At 36.8% G+C, this 15,780-nt stretch overlaps 1 protein-coding gene across 2 annotated transcripts in view; it reads right to left on the bottom strand.

Moving 5' to 3' along the window:
• The window catches only part of PDCD6IP (programmed cell death 6 interacting protein), a 65,782-nt gene that overhangs the window by 23,106 nt on the left and 26,896 nt on the right, over positions 1 to 15,780 (bottom strand). The window contains exons 5-9 of one of the 2 annotated variants that reach the window (XM_087945351.1): positions 15,112 to 15,265; positions 13,248 to 13,348; positions 8,633 to 8,764; positions 4,447 to 4,669; positions 2,830 to 2,953 (exon numbers count right to left, since the gene is read on the bottom strand). In XM_087945351.1, the coding sequence (XP_087801477.1) occupies positions 2,830 to 2,953; positions 4,447 to 4,669; positions 8,633 to 8,764; positions 13,248 to 13,348; positions 15,112 to 15,265 (734 nt within the window). The remainder of the gene's footprint in view (positions 1 to 2,829; positions 2,954 to 4,446; positions 4,670 to 8,632; positions 8,765 to 13,247; positions 13,349 to 15,111; positions 15,266 to 15,780) is intronic. The other variant, XM_087945352.1, reaches the window with a different exon arrangement.

The following is a 15,780-nucleotide window of genomic DNA, read 5'->3' as shown; positions in this document are numbered from 1 at the left end:
AGTCACTTCACAACAAACATACAACTTAAACAAGTCAATATAGTACTTTATGTTGATTCTAATTTTTACATCACCATAACATTACTAGGCATTTTTACTGTTAAGAAAGACTTGTCTTGATTAGGAGTATAAGGAATTCAACTATATATGAAATTTCAATTGTATACCAATAAAAAAAAGCCATCGGGAGAGACATTTCTAAAAACTAGAGTTTTATTTTATATTTATTTAGCGTATGGCAAATACATGGACTTATAATAGTTCAAATGTTAATGTCCAGTCCACCGAGACATTCAAGGACAAGATGGTCTATGTTGAAAAAATCAGACATTGGACCAGTATAAGCTCTTGATGGACATTCGGACACAATGCGATGGGTATTTTGTCAAGGAGCACCACAGTCACACTGAGGGGTAGAAACAAGACAGCACTTAAACAATGAGTCCTGGCAGACACCGTGTTGGGTATGGATCCTGTTCAGAATCAACTAATGCAGGCAAGGAAGGTCAAAACCTGGCACCTTTTGTGTAGGGCCAACTACGTGACTGTCTATCTGGGAGTTCAGCAGCCAATTTGGCTTTCCATTGTGTGTTGATGTCAAAATTGTTGACAGCTGTTGAGCAAGTGCCAGAGAGGGCTTCCTGGATTTAAGCCTGCCAATTGATAGATGAGGAAGATCAACACAGGAAGAAGTGGGTTTCTCATAATTTTGCTGTACTCCTTCACTAAGGCTTCCTACCTCCATAGAGCTGATGGTACAATGTGGCTCAAGAGAGGGAGATAGTAAGTAGATTTTATGCAACCACTTATGATCCACATTGCATCATTTAGTTTAGCATCAATCTTGCTAGTGTGGCAGCTATTAAGCCAAACAAGGGTGTAGTATTCAGCTGTGGAGCAGACCAATCCCAGTGCTGATATTCTGAGAATAGAGGCTGAGGCTCCCCAACTTGATCCTCTTAGTTCCTGGAGTAAGTTGTTCCTGGTATTGATTTTAGCGGACATGTTCTCTATGTGTTACTTATAGGAGAGGTTTGTTATAGGAGTGTTTATTTTATAAATTGCTTTTCTTGTTTGAGTTTAAAGTGGCATAGAAAAGAAGGAGCAACTATCTGGAGAGAGGGCCAAATGCAGTGGTGGGCTCCTGCCAGTTTGCACTAGTTCTCTGGAACTGTATGTTCATTTTCTGAGCAGTTTGGAGAACCAGTTGTTGGAAGAAATCTTTTCCCACTTTACAGGGCTAATCCTGCAAGGAACACAGGAAGGAAAGATTCTAGTGTGCCTGTATTTCTAGCCTAATTCTTATCTTAATTGCTGCCCCTGCTGCTTTAAGTGTTTTCAGAAACTGCCTCTGTGTTAAGCTTTGTTACATTGTAACAGCCTTAATGGTTCTTGGCAGAATGCCCAGACTTTCTGTCTGTAGCTGACCTTCTCCTGAGTCATCTTCCCACTCCCCCCCACCAGAGTTTTTTTTGTGGTACTTTTATTATTGGGGCTTGAACAGCTATTTACAGAAAGATTGGCATAGCCATAGAAGAAATGGCTGAGAGGCAGGATGCAAGCTTGGCATTCTGACTGATTTTTTTACTGGCTTTCTGAAGGCATGTGATTTTTCCTTAAATCTGGATTATTACCTTAGGATATCTTGTGAGGTGAGTGAGACCAGCTGGTATCTTTAAGTGGTGCAATAGATTTAATGATTGTTCCTGTGTGTTTTGTCAGTTCACTGAGCACTATGGGGATTCTTCAGTCATCTAGGTCATGATTGTCCCAAAGGTGCTCTTTTCATCAGGGAACTGGACTTCCTTGGTTTCCAGAAAGTCCAGTTGCCTCTTGAAAAAGCACCTTTGGGACAGGAGTCTCTTGCATTGCTTCAGAGTGGCCACAGAACAAGATTGCTCACTGATGATAAGTGGATCCTTCTTCCAATTTGTTATAGTTTGCTCTCATGATAATATGACATAGTATCATGGCATGAATTGTAGAAAGTTAGCACCCACCCCTCTCCTAGAAGAATGTCAGCACTTAAAAGATAAAGAGATACATAGCTATATTCATAGGCAAAAATTCCCTGCAGCAAGGTCTGAAAAAAGACAGAATAGGATTAGCCCTCACTCAAGATGTTAATTTGTCTCTTTAGGTCAGTATTTTGTAGCCCAAATATGTCCATCCACTTTCTGGAGAGCTTAAATTCCTCAATGTGCTCTGGCAACCTGCCTGATTTGTAACTCTGGGTTGCAGATATTGCTGAGGAAAAGGAAGGTATTCAGACAGAATAGCTTTCCATGACAGCTGTGACTCATTGATCTTCAGTGTGTATTCCCCCATTTCTAATCTAATGATTGGTATTTAGGGCAACTTTTTGCAAGCAAAGAAGCTTTTTGTATTTTTCTACAGGTAATTCTTGACTTACAACAATTCATTTAGTAACCATTCAAAGTTACAATAGCTGTGAAAAAAAAGTGATTTATGACTGTTTTTCACACTTATGACCATTGCAGCATCCCCATGGTCACAAGAGGCTGGGAGAGGTTAAGTGCCCCTCGACAGGAGTGACATCAAGTTGGCCATGCCCATTCAGTCACATGACCATCCAGCCATGCCCACCTAGCCAGTCATTAGGGCAGAGAACTGGTTGTTAACAAATTTGAAACCACCACTGGTCCAATGGCCACCAGTCTTATTCCCAATCCAATGCCTGAAATCAAAGTTGTCCTTAATACAGTGTATCAATATTTATTAACTTCAGTATGTCTGTACCACCAAATAATGTTCTATTAATGCAAAATTTCTCTAGAACCTAGCCAGACATCAAAATAATCATCTCACCCATTTGCCAAATTGGTGGCCTCTCTCATCTGCCCTATTGATCTATTAACCAAGTCTGCCTTTCTTTGGTTGTAGACAGCAAGAGCTTGCTGAATTGCCATGGGAACCATCTTCTCAAACAAATCTATAAAGCAAAACAACTACAATTAATAAAATAGATTCATATTCTAGCCTTCACAATTATTTACCTGAAATTACTAGACTGTATGCTCCCCATTATCTTTATTTTTCCAAAACAAAATCACAAGAACCAACATGTGAACTTGTTAGTAGTTTCTCTTATACCCAAAAACATGAATAAAGAAGTCTGCTCTAGTGAACCACCTCAAGATACTCCCACCTACAATTCTGATATAATTTAAAGATGATGTAATTTTATTTTTACCCTATTAAACATTTGAACTATGGGATTATAGAGTAAAGCCAATGTTTTTTTAATGTGCATTTCTTGAAACCTAAAGTACTTTTAACGTGAAAGCAATGTCACCAAAGTAATCTACATATTGCAAGCTAGACGTGCAACAATGATCTTATCACCAAGAATGCAAACCTTACATACCTGTTTTCAGAAGGCTTGGAGCCTGTTTGATAATATTTCACATTGAGTTTTTTAAACAAAAGGATTACTAAAACTTTGCAGGACAAAGATTATAGATTTCATTTGTATAGTGTAACTCTTTGAAGCAGATTTAACATATATACTTAAAATCAAATTGGTATTCATTAAGAACATACCAAATGCTTCAAACACTTGTACAGATATCCTGTTTCCCTGAAAACAAGACCTATCCCAAAAATAAGCCCTAGTGTGTTTTTGCAAGTGTTCTTAACATAAGCCCTACCCCCCAAAATAAACCCTACTTAAGAGCCTGCAGTTGGTCGCCCATTCTGTCTGGTTGCTCGCAGTGCCACAGCCACGAGATGAAGCAGAGTGGTGGTGGAGCTACTCCATGCACCCTGCACCATCTTACCTCAGGGATCCTGTATCAAGGCCATCCATGCCCCGACAACTGCTTCATGGCTGTAGCACCAGCAGCTATGTGCAGCAGGAGCACACTTGGCTGCTGCCTGACTTTTTCTGCTTGCTCGTGGCCGCAACAGAGCAGGAAGCTGAGCAATGTGCTGGTGCTGCGGCTGTGAGGTGAAGCAGGTGTCAGGGTGTTGATGGCCTAGCTTTGGGGGGCCTGAGGTAAGCTGGTGCGGGGTACATTGGGCAGCTCCCGGCTTGTGGTGGCACTAGCACATCGAGCAGCCTCCTGCCCCGCTGCGAACAGGCAGAAGTGGGCCTGCCATACATGAAGAAGAAATAAGATACCCTCCAAAAATAAGGCCTAGTGCTTATTTTGGGGCCCAAAAGAAAATAAGACCCAGTCTTATTTTCAAGGAAATATGAGTAGTTAAAATTTTTTAATGACATCAAATAATATACTGGTGAACTGATATGGACAATGAAACCAGCACTCATTGAAAAATACATGCAAAAGTAAAGCTAATCCCATTCCCACTGGGTTGACATTTAAAATAAAGACAATACAAACAACTTTAAATTTCAAAATCAGAATGAGATTGCTGAAATCATGTGCAATCATATTAGAATGCAGTGATAATCACACTTACCTGTAAATTTCTGACTCAGAGGGATAGTCATGGGAGTTGCTTTCACAAGACTGACTTTTCCTATTGGCTCAAGATCTTTAAGATCAGGAACTCTATCGTGATAGATGAAGTCATTATCCTTCTTTGCAGCAGTAAGTGCACGGTTGATTTTGTCAGACAAGTCTTTAACATTTATATATTCATCATAACGAGATGTCACTGTTTTTACAAGATCAGCAGCATGCTAATTTAAAAACAAAATAATCCGAAATTAACAGTTTTGTAATAACTGAATGCAATATTTCTGCATATAGGACCCAGAAAAAGGGCCTTCTCCGTGGAGGCTCCCTCTCTAGAACATCATTCCCCCAGAGATTAGAACATCTAATACTCTTCCAAAAGGCGCTGAAGACCTGGCTCTGCCAGCAGGCCTGGAGAACCCAGAATGGGATGGGGCCGTTTAAATGGCTCGTATGATCTGCTGTCGCCAGGGTGGGGGATGATTTTGTTATATTGCACTATATTAATTTATTTGATTCTTTTTGTTAGTTTTTATTGTTTAAATGAGATTTATATATATATAAAGATTATATATAAACACACATACACATACACTAGTTGTTAAATTACAAAGTTGGTATGCATAACGAGTAGTGGCTTTGTACATGAATTGACATTTAGATTTTACTCAGAATTTCCTAGTATATGTTTTATTTTGTTGGATTTTGTTTTGGTTTTCCAAATGCCAGCTATGGTAAATGGACAAGTACTAAAGAGTTTTTACATATAAGCTTCAAAGCTTTACAACAACAAATTATTTTTATTGTTTAATAATCTATTATTACATGGACATCATATATATTTCACATTGGCAGTAAAATATTCTAACAGAGATTTACCAATTTTAAATGTTCAATTTAAAACTTACCCACTGAATTTAACAGATGGGTAAATTATGCTGCTACGGCTATACTTCTGTGCCAAACGCCCATAAAACAGAAACAGCAGCTCAAAATTTAGCTTTTTAATATAGGAGAGCATTTTTATCTATTATAACAAGATAAAAATATTAGCTTTTGTAAAATATAAATGATAGATACATGGCAAACCCATGGCAGTAAATCATAATGTTCAATCTAAACATAGATTCAGTATAGTCCAACAACCATCAAAATTGTTGAGACTAAAACTCTGATCTAGAGTGTTGAGGTAATTCCCCATTAGGAGAATGAGCCCATACAGGGAGATGTAGTGAGAGTAGTGTTGAATAATACACACACAGCACACAGATACATTGTACAGTAAATGTAGGTTTTTACTTCTCATAAACATTTAAGCACAGTTCAAGATAAGCAGTCCAAGTCATTCACAGGTAAAGCAGTCAGTGTTCAGTTCAGCGATAATCCAAATATCAAAGTCCAGTATCAAAAAACAGTTCAGTAACAGACTTACATCAAATCCAAGAATAACAGTCAATAGGGAAAAATGGAGGAACGGCAACTCTCTCCAACAGAAGAAACAGATGCTCACATACTCCACTGAGACTAAACAACCCAGGTTTCTGGCTCCATCTTATGGCCGTTTGAGAAACCACACCCAATTACAGTTTTAGCATTTTCTTAAAGACATAGTATTAAAATATCTATCCTAGTTTATATATTTCCAAGTCAAATAACTGTTAGGAGACTTACATTCCTAACATAGTGCCTGATGGTTCCCAAGTCTACTTACTCCAATTTACCAAGTTATCAGAAGACCTGATTAAGGTACAGATCAAGGCCTGCCTTTTACCAATTACATAGGGTCTTAAAACCTAGTTTTGGTCTTAAGCCTGGGGGTTATTTTATTTAGAGAGGAGTTATTTTGTTTAGAAAGCGGCACTGTGCAGCTGCACTATGTGTTTAATGGATGTTTTTAGGCCACACTATTTTTTGTTTTTCATTGTGTTAACTTAGTATCAGAAACCAAACAGCCTAAGAAACTTGTTAGAAAGGAGGGGGTGGAAGCTCCCCTGTACCTGATCGTGCCTCCCTGACACGAACAGGCAGTGTTTGTTGCTGCAACTTCTGCCCAGGTTTGGTTGGAAAGGAAGAGCGGGGGGTGGGGGGACAGTAAGAAAGCTGGCTTCATACAAAGGAGTTTTTGTTTCAGGTGGGTATCCTAGCCTTAGAAAGAGAGAGGGAAGGGGGAAGGAGAGGGAGAGAGAGGGAGGGAGGGAGGGAGAGGGAGGGAGAGAGAGAGAGAAGACAAGAACAGAACAGAAAAAGAATGGAAAGAAAGAAAGAAAAGAAAGAAGGAAGGGGAAGTGAATGATGGATGGAGGGTTGGTGGGAGAGGGAGAGAAAAAGGAGAGAAAGTAAGGACCACAAACCCTGGCACTAGAGGCAGCTTCAGAGGACACTTTGAAACAGCACAGCAATCCAGGGCTGGAAGGGACTTCGGAGATCATCTAGGCCAACCCCGTGCTCCAGCAGGAGACCTTATATAAATGTTTGTCTATTCAGGAAATCAAAGCCAGAGCAATGTAAATGCCCCAGGCAAAAAAAAAAAAAAGGTGCTACGAAGGATTTTTTTTTTTCAAACAGCCTCCCTCACTGCATGTAGCTAAGTCTTCCTTAGGAACCTCAATTTGCATATCTTGATATCAAGACATACAGACGAAATGGGAACTTTGAGGGTGGGGAGATAAAACAGTCCCCCTTTTCAGATGAAGAAAATGATTAAATAAACTAATGTTCTGCTCTCTCCCCATCTCACACCTGATCCTGCAGTTGGGCTGCTGCTCCCCACATCGGACAATCTTAGGTACAGACATATGACATCGGTCAAGGCTGGCCATGACAGTCGTAAATCAAGGATTGCCGCAAATTGGAAAACAGTACAGGTAGTCCTCAACTTACAACAGTTTGTATAGTGACCAAAGTTACAATGCTACTGATGACCATTTTTCACATTTATGACCATTGCAGTATCCCAATAGTCACATGATTTACAGTTGGATGTGTATCAACTGACTTGCATTTATGATGGTCGCAGTGTCCTTGGGTCACGTGATCTCCCTTTTGCAACCATCTGACAAGCAAAGTCACTGGGGGAGCCAGCTTCACTTAAACATTATCTGACTGACTTAAACACCACTTAACAGTGGTGGCAAGAAAGCTCGTAAAATGGATCCAAGCTCACTGAACATTTGTCTCTCTTAGTAACGGAGATTCAGGGAAGCCAGATTCACTTAGCGACTGTGCAATTGACTTAGCAACCAAATTTTTGGGCTCAATTGTGGTCATAAATCGAAGACTATCTCTGCCTGCCTCTGCATCGCAGCGTTGTCCTAGAGGCCCCAAAATAACACAGATGATATAAAGTCTCCTGCTGGAATGCAGAGAGTTGGCCTAGATGACCTCCGAGGTCCCATCCAGCCCTAGAATGCTGTGCTGTTTCAAAGTGTCATCTGAAGCTGCGTCTAGTGCCAGGGTTTGTAGTTCTTCCTTCCTTTTTCTCTCCCTTTCTCCCACCATTCCTCCATATCTCATTCCCTTTTTTTCTTCTTTCTTTCTTCCTTTCTTTCTTTTCTTTCTTTCTCTTTCCTTTTCTTTCTTGTCTCCCTTCTCCCTCTACTTCTTTCTCTCTCTTTCTCTTCCCTCTCTCCTTCTAGGGCTAGGATACCCACCCGAAACAAAAACTCCTTTAGATGAAGCCAGCTTACTTACCGCTCCCCCACCCCCGCTTTTCCCTTCCCTACAGTCGCAACAACAAACACTGCCTGTTCAATGTCAGGGAGGCACGATCAGGTACAGGGCAGCTTCCACCCCCTCCCTTCTTTCTCCTAACAAGTGGCTGAGGCCATTTGGCTGCAGCACTTCCCCCAAAGCCCCCAGACCCTGCGATGGATCACACCGTGGCTTCTGGCTGCCAGTATTGGCTGGCAGCTAACTGTCCCATGCGGCCAAAAGCCTGGGACAAAAGCTGTTTTGTTGAATGGGTTGCGTGGGACGAAGGAGCCACAGCCCATTCGTCAGGGCAAACAGCTAGGGGATGGCCAGCTGAGGAGAAAAGCTAGAGGTTAATGTGCAGAGATGGGATCCTGGCGGCAAAGCAGGCGCAGCCAAAGGTAGAAGCCTAAAAGTCCTAGACCCATTAAGATTTTTCTTAGTGCAATTATAGTTGAAGACTGTATTATTTCTTTCTTATGAAAAATGTTACTCACTTGCAATCTTGCAATTTCTTCACCAAATTTCTTCTGTTGCTTTGCCAGTACAGATTGATGGTACTCTGTATGGGCTTGCATTATGCAGTGTTTTGCAGCCAGAAGAGGGAACACCTCCTGGAAATAAAAATACTGACCAAGGGAAAAGTCCAACCACATAAACCATCACAGACAACATGGGATGCAGGAAGAAAAGGAAGAAGAACATGGCATTAGACACACCCGATTAATGTTTTAGATAAGGCCTGGGAGATGAAAGATACCAACATGCAGGGATTATGTTAAGTGGAATTATGAATATTAATCTGAACAATAAAATTTAGGAAATGTTAATTTGATTTAGAATTTTCCTAAATCATCCCTTTCATCATTCAGGTTAGCTTAGGAATTTAGGAATTCAAATATGCATTAGGAACTAGGACAAGGACACTGTAATTTACATATTACATTTATCAACTCAAGTTACACAAATTATCTAGACCTTAAATGATAAAAAACTAGTTTATGTAAAACTAGTTTATGTAAATCACCCACTTAATATTCTTGAAAAAAAATTAAGAATTCAGTCCAAAGAGAAATAGAGTCACTAAATAAGCTTAAGCACCTAACTACATATTAAAGGGTAATATGATGCTTATGGTAAAAATATATAGGAAAATTGTTAATTCGCATAGATCAAGAAGAGATTATGTAGAAGTGCCATATAATATAATCTCAACAAAGTTCTGAATTTTTTAAATTACTTTACTTGCAACAACTATCTAAAATGTTATGTTTCTGTTTGCTATTTTATTGAAAATACCTGTCCTTCAAGAACATGAAAGTGAAGTACTTATCATCAGAATATCTTTGTCTTTATTCATATACTATTGCAAAAGATATCACTAGAGGGAAGATATATAAATATAACAAAACTGCCAGCCAATGGTGAGGAAAAAATAGGAGGAACGAGTGGGGTTGAGTGTATTTACCACTTTAGTCCATTTGCAAATAATTTTTTTTCTTTAAACATGCACATCCATTTCAAACTTAAATTTCTATTGGTATCCTGAAGGTCAATTCTACAATCAATTTAACCCCTAACAGGCTAATTTATTTGTTTATATCCTGTCTTTATCATTTTTACAAATAACTCAATGTTGTGAACATATCCAATACAACTTCCTCTTCCAATTTCCTGACAACAACCCTGTAAGGTGGGTTGGACTGAAAGACAATAACAGGACAAGATTACCCAGCTGGCTTTTATAGCTAAGTTGGCACTTGAACTCATGGTCTCTTCTTTCTAGCCTGGTGCCTTTAGCCTGGTGCTATAATTCCTACACTTTGCATACTTTTTGTTACTTGAATTAGAAAGTCATGAATTAAGGTTTGGATGGCATTGTTACTTATGGTATGATAGTGATTTTAATAATCATTTTGTTAGACATGCCATATTAAGAGTTTGGAATAAATATAAAACAAGACTGTCTACGAAATTGCCTCTTTGAATGTCACCCCAGGAAGTTTTCTTTAGAAAAGAAATGGTGGCAAAGCCAGACTAGACTGGTTGATATATGGTCAAATTTTATCTTTCAATTCTGGTGACCCAATATTAAAGCCAAGGGAAGAACTTGAATCAGAAAGTTATGTTTGACTTTGGTTTATTTATCAACAACCTGAAAGAAATATTTAAACTGGATAAAAAGTGCTACGGATTTAACTTTGTTAAAAATGAATTGGAAACTTTACTATGTGGAAACGATGAACATTATTATCACTAAGATCTATAAAATGTTATTGAAATTTAATTTGGAAAATGAACATGTAAAGCATGATGTATAAAGGTATGTCAAATGAATGTTGGAAATGTAAAAGAAGGGACTTTTTATCATCTATGGTAGACATGTGATAAAGCAAAAAAAATTGGAGTATGATTCATATTTTAATATAGAAAATTTTGAAAATGAAGATAAAGATGAAACCAGAATTTTTCCTTTTTGGTCAAATGGAAAAAGACCTGGAGAAAAAAATTTGAACTTGGTTACTACTAGTATATATGATGACAGCAGCAAGATTATTGTATGCACAAAAATGGAAGGACACTTTGATTCCTACTATGGACAAATGGTTGCAGAAGTGGATGGAGTTGGCTAAACTGGTAAAATTAATTAAAGATAAGAATGTAAGTACTTTTGTTTCCACATGGAGATTGCTTCTGAACTTTGCGCTTGAAGTGGAAAAGAATGAAACTTTGATTTTGGGTTTTACTGATTAGACTGATAGATCCTTATAGAAATGGCTGGTTTATACTATTAGAAAAAACAAAAAGTTGTGATTTGATGTTAATGCCTTATTTTACTGCAACAGTCAGAGCTCAATGCTTCTTTTTCTTTTTCCTAATCCTTCCTCACTTCTCTTCTCCCTCTTCCTCCCCACTGCTTTCCTATTTACTTTCATATTTTGAATCTTATCTTATAACTCAATAAAAATGTTAAATTGGAAAACTTTACCTCCACCCCCAGTTTTTAATTAACAGTTTTATTTCACTGGAAAAAAAGACTGTGATTGGACCAAGGTTCCCAGTTGGCTTTTATAACTAAGATGGTACTTGAACTCATGGTACAAGTTTGATTGCTAAGAAATGTTACACTTTTCATACTTTTGCTGTAAAATAAGATAAGAAATGATTGTGAATCATTACTTAACATATAAAATAATAATAAAAATGTAATAAAAGCAAAATATATTTAAACTGCATAAATATGTCCACAGTTGATCAGCAGTGAAAAACCATATTGCTACATTTATTTCCTGCCTATCTCACCATAAGGCGACTCTATATTGCAATTTACTAACACTTTCCTCCCCACAATATATTAATAGTGGGGGGAGGGGGGAAGTATTAGTAAATTCCTGATAATATTTTCAACTTAACTTTAAAGCAATGCTGTTTATAAATATGTCCCAATAACAAGAAGATCTTCAAGTATACATGTTCTAAGTTCAAACTTGTGCTATTGTTTCTGATAGTCTCTCCTCTCAGAATCTATGCTATTGTGACATAAATGCATAAAACAACTTCTAAACCTCCTGATAATTAAGTTTTTAAAAAGTGTTGCCAAAGGAAGCACTCTGATAGCTCACTATAGGTTTTCCAAAATTAAATACAACAGTAAATTGTTTTAACCAAAGTATTATATTATGAAAGAGTACAAGAAGTATTATAGAAAGAAATTTTCTTCACTCCACTGCATCTTTTAAGCCCCAAATCAGCCCTGCTGTGTTTCTCAACATCCAAAATGATGATGGGATGTAGAAGAGGAATCAATCTCCTGGTCAATGTCCACACAGTATTCTTATCACTTAAAAAACCCGTAATTAATTATATCTCAAATTGAATGAGATATACAAAAATAGCATATATAAATAAGTATACAGTGAAATTTTTATATGTAAACACACATACAGACTCAAGCATTTAAGTAACTCAGAATGTGAATATACATTCTTTAGGAGCTCATTTGGCAGTCTGTTTTCTGCTGTGTTTCTAAAAGTAACAAAATCAAGCAGTGACATCCTCATATTAATTTGGGCCAATCCAATATTAGTTTCCTTGTTCACATTAAGAACAGACAAGTTTGAATTAATTAAGAAGTGTGCTAAGTTGAAACCACATTTACTAAAGAAAGAGGTAAACAATGTATCTAGAGAAGTAGACACAAACATCCCATGTTATATTTAATTACAATACCTACCATATTTTTCGGAGTATAAGATACCTCTGAAGCGTAAGACACATCTAGCTTTTGGAGAAGAAAACAAGAAAAAGAAATCTGCCTCTGCCTCTCAGCAATTTGCCTCCTTGCAGCAAACAGCCTGATTAGCTTCAGCACAGCCTGATTAGCACAAGCAGCTGATTGTCGGTTGGATCGGCCTCCTGATGATCAGCTGTTTCAGGCTGCAGGGATTGCCATCACATATTGCTGCCTCCACACATCCCATTTTCAGCCTCCGCGCATCCGGTTTTCAGCCTCCACATGCCCCATTTTTAGCCTGTTCCAGGTGGTAGGGATCGGAACGGGTGGAAAATGGGGCACCAAAGGCGGCAATAGGCAATCCCTGCAGCATGAAACAACTGATTGTCGGGAGGCCGATCCGACAATCAGCTGCTTGTGCTAATCAGGCTGTGCTGAAGCTGACCAGGCTGTTTGCTGCAAGGAGGTAAATTGCTGGGAGGCAGAGGTCGGCAGGTGGGGGCTGGCAGGTGTGCGGGGCTTTGGCAACATTTGCTGTGTAAGACGCACAGACATTTCCACCCACTTTTGGGGCTGGAAAAAGTGCATCTTATACTCCAAAGAATATAGTATATTTCTTATACAATATATTTTAGGTTAAATATAATAAGCTGGGAATGAGTTCATGTGCTTCCTAAGAGGTACTGCAAATTATGTATTGATTTCACATACTGTACCTCAAAATTAACTGAATCTCTCCATCCCATTCCACAAGCCAAATGTCAAGCAAGGATTATAAAATATTTGAAAATGTCACTGATAGCTTCAAGTCAGTAACTATCTCAACATGTATTACTTTTGTACTCCTTTTCTGATGTCTTCAGTATGAAATTACCAACCTTGGGTAAGGTATCCTTGTACTGGCACTGTTTGAATGCATCACCATAGTAATCAGCAGCTTGGTTTGCAAGTTTAGCTATGATTGCATCTTTCATTTTATCTAAATAAAAAAGAACATGTGTCAGTTTTGAAAAATTGAGGCAGTATTTTTACATGTGCAAAATCAGTGAAGTACATACTGTCACCAGAATTTAAAGTTCTCCATTTATTTTTGTAAATGAAACAGCAACAATATAGAACTTTATACAATATTATAAAATTGTATATTTTTGTTTTAAAAAATACTTAGATTTTAGTTGAAAACAACTTCCAGAAAATGCATAAAACTAAATTATTTCTTAAAAGCTTCCCTCAAACAGTAAACTATTGAATGAAGTTCAAAAGAACTTCCTTTCTATGAAGCAATGTTAATAGTAAAGTTCAAGATTTGCAAACTTTTAACTTTTGTGTTGTTATGAACCATACACTTTAAATTAATGCTTTCAAATAATACATGCAGTATTAGTATGAATTCTGAATTGCAGTATAGGATTTTCAAATTACATCATGTGATATATTCCTAAATATTCTATGCTAGATATTGCAGGCTCCATAAAAGTATTGTTTTTAAAATATACCAACCTTAATGTTGTTTTATATATTTATAGACAGAAATACAGAAAGTAACTTTATTCAAATGACTAACTCTAAAACATGTTACTGTTATATTGGTTTTGTCCTCAGATTTCACAAGATATATTCTAGCATTTCTACTTAAATACTTAATAACATTTTTTAAAAAGCTACCAATATCACAGCCAGTTTGGTCTAGTGGTTAAGACACAAGGCTAGAAAGTGCCTCAGCCACTCTGTCTCAGCTCAATTCACCTCACAAGGTTGTTGCTGTCTATCCAAAATGTACTGGATAGTTTCGCTGTGGCTTTTGTGACAATAGTAAAGGTAGGATACAAATAAACGTCTATTATATTTTTTTAAAAATGCATTTTAACAAAATCGGTTTTCATATTATTCATAAAATAAAGGAATCAATTATAAAAGCAAAATTTTAGATGTTACTGAATATGGAAGCAAGAATGTATCATCTAATAGCCATCCAGAAATGCATAGTACACTAATTTAATTATATGCAATAGATACGTATCAGTATTATGTGTATTAAAATCTTTAAAAATCATTTAAATTATTTCCATTTTAATGTTGATTCTTCTATTTTTAAACGTTTCTTTTAATATGTGTATTGACTATTGTATGTCAGTCAGTTACTTACAAATTAGATAAGCAACTATATGAATTTGATAACTACACTTGAAAACTTCAATTGCCAATTTGAGAAATTGTGTTGGCAGGTATTTTTATGTGGATAGGTACAATCTATCCATATGAAAATGTTCTATGGAAACAAAATATTTTTATAAAAGTAAAAACTATTTTATACAGATAACAATAAATCCTATACACTGGTCAAAGATGGTAATTGAATTTATTATGGTGGTAGAATGGCTGTTATGTCCAGCCTTAACTATAGTATGATTGTTGTTTGTTACCTTGGTTTTATATTTATTTTTCATTTAAATTTAATTCTTATTGTTATATACCAACTAAAGTAGTAAGAGACAGGTAGTCATTAAGTTCCTTAAATAAATGAATAATTACAAATTCCCTGAATCATCATATGATATTTTGGCTTCGACTTTTAAATTACATTAAATTTTCCAGCATTCAATATAAATTGAAAGTGCCTACTTAAAACTTTAAATTGAAGATATTTCCAATTTGAATAAATATACTAATACTCCCAATTATTTTAATCTCTGGTAAAAATAAGGTTACAAAATCTATATATTTCCACCTTATATCACATACCTCTGGTAGCTTTCAAAAAAAAAACTTCTTGACCTTGAGCCAGCATGATAAGACTTAGTGTGCCAACTGTATCTGGAGAAATATCAACTGTAGGCTCTCGATTCAATGAAGAGAGGACCGTATCTTTTATATGCTGGAAGGCACCACTAGCAAACTTGAGAAAATAATACATTTTATTATAGAAGCATGCTAAATACTATAGTGAAAAACACTACAAAAATAGACATTCCATTTAAGGCACTGTTCATATTGCATTTAATTTAATTGGATGCCTGAGAAATCTTAGGCTACTAGAACAAGTTTTTACTGTATTTCTGCATTCAAGGCTGTTGGAACTTTATTGATGTCAATTCAATTTAAAATAGCTGAGAAGAGGAAGTAGGTCTCAACCTTTTCAAACTGATGGTACATTTGGAATTTTGAGAACATATTGTTGATGCTCTTTTACATTACATTAGTAATGGCTACTAATGATTTGTCAACTCACAATTATCATTAGGATATAACTATTCATATAGCACATATTAGAATACAATATTGCAATTCTTTTATTATTTCTATTACCCATTTAGCATTACCTATTAACCCTTCTAGTCTAAATCCTGTTTCAGTGTAATGGGCACAATTCCAAATTGAGCATATAAACAAAAGCAGGTTTAATGATACCCC

This window comes from Notechis scutatus, chromosome Z (genome assembly GCF_049901735.1).
Source record: "Notechis scutatus isolate UNSWTSFEM ecotype Mainland chromosome Z, rNotScu1.2, whole genome shotgun sequence".
In the NCBI taxonomy this organism is placed as follows: Eukaryota; Metazoa; Chordata; class Lepidosauria; order Squamata; family Elapidae; genus Notechis; species Notechis scutatus.
The sequence above is the reverse complement of the archived record's forward strand: the minus strand, read 5'-3'. Positions and strand labels throughout refer to the sequence as shown.